Genomic DNA, 4,557 nt, shown 5'->3' with positions numbered 1-4,557 from the left:
GTGTAAAGGGATAAAGAATATGTACATAAAGATATATGAATGAGTGATGGTACAGAACGGCATAGGCAAGATGCAGTAGATGGTATAGAGTCAGTATATACATATGAGATGAGTAATGTAGGGTATGTAAACATAAAGTGGCATAGTTTAAAGTGGCTGGTCGTATCGTACAACATCACTACGACCAGTCACTACGACATCACTACGACCAGTCACTACGACATCACTACGACCAGTCACTACAACATCACTACGACCAGTCACTACGACATCACTACGACCAGTCACTACGACATCACTACGACCAGTCACTACAACATCAATACGACCAGTCACTACAACATCACTATGACAGTCACTACAACATCACTACGAGATACAGGCGTACTTCCTAACTCCGTTGCTGGAGAGGAAGGAAACTGCTCAGGGATTCCACCATGAGGCCAATGGTGACTTTAAAACAGTTGGTGTTTAATGGCTGTAGTAGTAGAACACTGAGGTCGTGTTGATGTTGTAGTGACTGGTCGTAGTGATGTTGTAGTGACTGGTCGTAGTGATGTTGTAGTGATGTTGTAGTGACTGGATGTAAAGAATAATAATTCAAATGGAACTTTTAACAGGTATTACCTGGGATTATCTAATGGCTATCTACCAATCAGCATCCAGAATCCATATTTACCATTTTATAAAGAGGGATCTAGTCTGGTTTGAACCTCATAGGAAGACAGTTTAATCATGTGGTTTCATTCATGTCTCTCTGTTTAACAAAATCATATCTTTACCTTTGGCAGGAGATAAACCAGACTCTCACTCTGACAGCGGGAAGAGTCCTTCAGGGGATCCAGACCCAGAGATTCCCAAACCAGCGACACGACACAACTGCTCCCAGTGTGGAAAGAGTTTTAAATGGTTATGTAAGCTCAAAGAGCATGAGAGAACACACACAGGAGAAAAGCTCTTCCAATGCTCCCATTGTGAAAAGAGATTTAACCAGTCATCACATCTGAAAGAGCATGAGAGAATACACACAGGAGAGAAGCCTTTCCAATGCTCCCAGTGTGGAACGAAATTTACACGGTTAAGGCACCTGAAAGAGCATGAGAGAATACACACAGGAGAGAAGCCTTTCCAATGCTCCCAGTGTGGAAAGGGTTTTACACGGTTAGGGAACTTGAAAGAACATGAAATAATACACACAGGAGAGAGGCCTCACCATTGCTCCCAATGTGGAAAGAGTTTTACCCGAGTAGGGCACCTAAAAATACATGAGAGAATACATTCTGGAGTGAAGCCTTACCTCTGTTCCCCGTGTGGAAAGAATTTTAGGTGGTTAGAAAACCTGAAGCAGCATGAAAAGACACACACAGGGGAGAAGCCTTACCATTGCTCTTACTGTGGAAAGGATTTTACCACAATAGGGAACGTAAAAGAGCATGAGATGAAACACACAGGAGAAAAACCTTTCCAATGTTCCAAGTGTGGAAAAAGTTTTACACATTTAGGAAGTCTGAAAAGGCATGAAGCAATACACACAGGAGAAAAACCCTACAACTGCTCTCAGTGCGGAAAGTGTTTTCCCCAGTTAGGGTATCTGAAAAAACATGAGAAAATACACACTGGAGAGAAGCCTTACCACTGTCCCCACTGTGGAAAGAGTTTTACCCGGATAGGGAGCCTTAAAGAGCATGAGAGGATACATACAGGAGAAAAGCCTTTCCAATGTTTCCAGTGTGGAATGGAGTTTTACCCATTTAGTGAGCCTGAAAAATCATGAAGGAATCACACAGGAGTGGAGAAGACCTACCACTGCTCTCAGTGTGGAAAGAGTTTTACCCACTTAGGGAACCTAAACAAACATAGGCGATACACTCTGGAGAGAAGCCGTACCCTGTTCCCGTTGTGAAATACTTTTAGATGGTTAGGAGACCTGAAGGAGCATGAGAAGACACACACAGGGGAGAAACCTTACACTGCTCCTTGTGCGGAAAGGATTTTACCAAGTTAGGGAACCTAAAAGAGCATAAGAAGAAACACACAGGAGAAAAGCCTTACAATGCTCCCTGTGTGGAAAGACTTTTACCCAGTTAGGGGGGCTGAAATATCACGAGAGGACGCACACAGAAAAAAAGACTTACCACTGCTCTCAGTGTAAAAGATATTTACCCGTTAGGGAACCTGGAAAAGCATGAGAGAATACACATACTTAGGTGAGGATACGACCATCTATTGATCCCAATGTGGAAAGAGTTTAGTTCAGTTAGGGAACCGAAGAGCATGAAAACAAATACAGTAGAGAAGGCCTTACTACTGCTTAATTACGGAAAGACATTTTCCCAGTCAGAGGACCTGAAATTAAATGATAGAATAGAGATTCTGTGTTCTGACTTGTGTTTTTGACGGAGAAATAATGGTTTTTGTTTTGCCACACAAACCAAATTCTATATATATGAAAGCTTGCTCAAAAATGGCCTACATTTGGTTTTGTCATCTCGAGACGACATGGTCATATCTAAATTTAGATAAAAATTCATAAGTGTATTTTATTTTGATTATGAACGTAGTGATTGGATACAAGTATAATCCTTAAAATGTTGTTTATTTTGGGTTTTGCCCTTAATTGTTGTTTTGATATTGAAAAATGTAAATTATTATTATTAGCTGGATGGAATTTTCCCTTTCTTGATTCTAACCTGAAAACCCCTTGAATTTAGTTGGATTATTTGGATATTGATAAATACATTTGATTGGATATATGATTTTGATTTTGATAAATACCTTTGATTGGATATATTACAACAGAAAATGTGATTGGATTCATGATTTGGATACTGCAAAATGTACAGTATTAAATAGATGACTATAATGGGCATAAATTAATTATTACCTTGAAGCCACATGAATTGAGTCGTTTTGTTTTCATTGAGATAATTTGTGTAGTATTCATCAAGCTAAATAATACATGTTTTCACTTTTTCATCATGGGGTATTGTGATGTCATTATGGGGTATTGTGATGTCATCATGGGGTATTGTGTGTAGATGGGTGAGGGGAAAAATATATATTTAATACATTTTGAATTCGGGCTGTAACAATAAAATGTGTAAGAAGTCAAGGAGTATGATTCTGAAGGTCCTGTACTTCTACAGTATGTACTGTCAATAATGTCAGAACCAACTGTATCTCTACACTGCTCCTACATGGTCTACGTTAGGTATTGTTACACCATGTAGGAGCAGTGTGGAGTTACGGTGGGGAACTGAAATTATTGACACCCTTGATAAAGATGAGCAAAAAATGACTGTATAAAATAAGTATTTCAAACAATGAGCTATATGGTCTGTAAAAACATTTTTGGAAAATATATAATTTGATACTAATACAACTGCTCAGAAAATGAGATTTTGTGTAACAAGTAATTGTGCTCCAGCAACCTCCCCTTGGGGGGATAACGACACCAAAATATTTTATGAGTTCTAGAACACACTGGGAGGGATCTTAGACCATTCCTCCATACAGAATCCTACCAGATGTTTGATGAGTTCTAGAACACATAGGGATCTTAGACCATTCCTCCATACAGAATCCTACCAGATGTTTTATGAGTTCTAGAACACACTGGGAGGGATCTTAGACCATTCCTCCATACAGAATCCTACCAGATGTTTGATGAGTTCACTGGAGGGATCTTAGACCATTCCTCCATACAGAATCCTACCAGATGTTTTATGAGTTCTAGAACACACTGAGGGATCTTAGACCATTCCTCCATACAGAATCCTACCAGATGTTTTATGAGTTCTAGAACACACTGGGAGGGATCTTAGACCATTCCTCCATACAGAATCCTACCAGATGTTTTATGAGTTCTAGAACACACTGGGAGGATCTTAGACCATTCCTCCATACAGACTCTACCAGATGTTTGATGAGTTCTAGACACCACTGGGAGGGATCTTAGACCATTCCTCCATACAGAATCCTACCAGATGTTGATGAGTCTAGAACACACTGGAGGATCTTAGACCATCCTCCATACAGAACCTTCCAGATGTTTGATGAGTTCTAGAACACACTAGGAGGGATCTTAGACCATTCCTCCATACAGAATCCTTCCAGATGTTTGATGAGTTCTAGAACACACTGGGAGGGATCTTAGACCATTCCTCCATACAGAATCCTTCCAGATGTTTGATGAGTCTTAGACACACCGGGAGGGATCTTAGACCATTCCTCCATACAGACTCTACCAGATGTTTATGAGTTCTAGAACACACTGGGAGGATCTTAGACCATTCCTCCATACAGAATCCTACCAGATGTTTAATGAGTTCTAGAACACACTGAGGGATCTTAGACCATTCCTCCATACAGAATCCTACCAGATGTTTTATGAGTTCTAGAACACACTGGGAGGATCTTAGACCATTCCTCCATACAGAATCCTTCCAGATGTTTGATTGAGTTCTAGAACACAACCTGGGAGGGATCTTAGACCATTCCTCCATACAGATCCTACCAATGTTTGATCGAGTTTTTGAGTTCTAGAACACACTGGGA

The 4,557-nt window shown here is 40.1% G+C and overlaps 1 protein-coding gene across 1 annotated transcript in view; it reads left to right on the top strand.

The window, feature by feature from the left end:
- The window catches only part of LOC112079227 (zinc finger protein 135-like), a 14,540-nt gene extending 11,143 nt beyond the window's left edge, over positions 1 to 3,397 (top strand). The window contains exon 2 of the mRNA XM_024145232.2: positions 792 to 3,397. Within this exon, the coding sequence (XP_024001000.1) occupies positions 792 to 1,774 (983 nt within the window). The 3' untranslated portion in view covers positions 1,775 to 3,397. The remainder of the gene's footprint in view (positions 1 to 791) is intronic.
- Positions 3,398 to 4,557: the final 1,160 nt, after the last annotated feature.

The sequence above is a fragment of the Salvelinus sp. IW2-2015 genome, unplaced genomic scaffold, assembly GCF_002910315.2.
Source record: "Salvelinus sp. IW2-2015 unplaced genomic scaffold, ASM291031v2 Un_scaffold7286, whole genome shotgun sequence".
Classification (NCBI taxonomy): domain Eukaryota; kingdom Metazoa; phylum Chordata; class Actinopteri; order Salmoniformes; family Salmonidae; genus Salvelinus; species Salvelinus sp. IW2-2015.
This window is presented reverse-complemented; position numbering and strand designations above follow the sequence as displayed.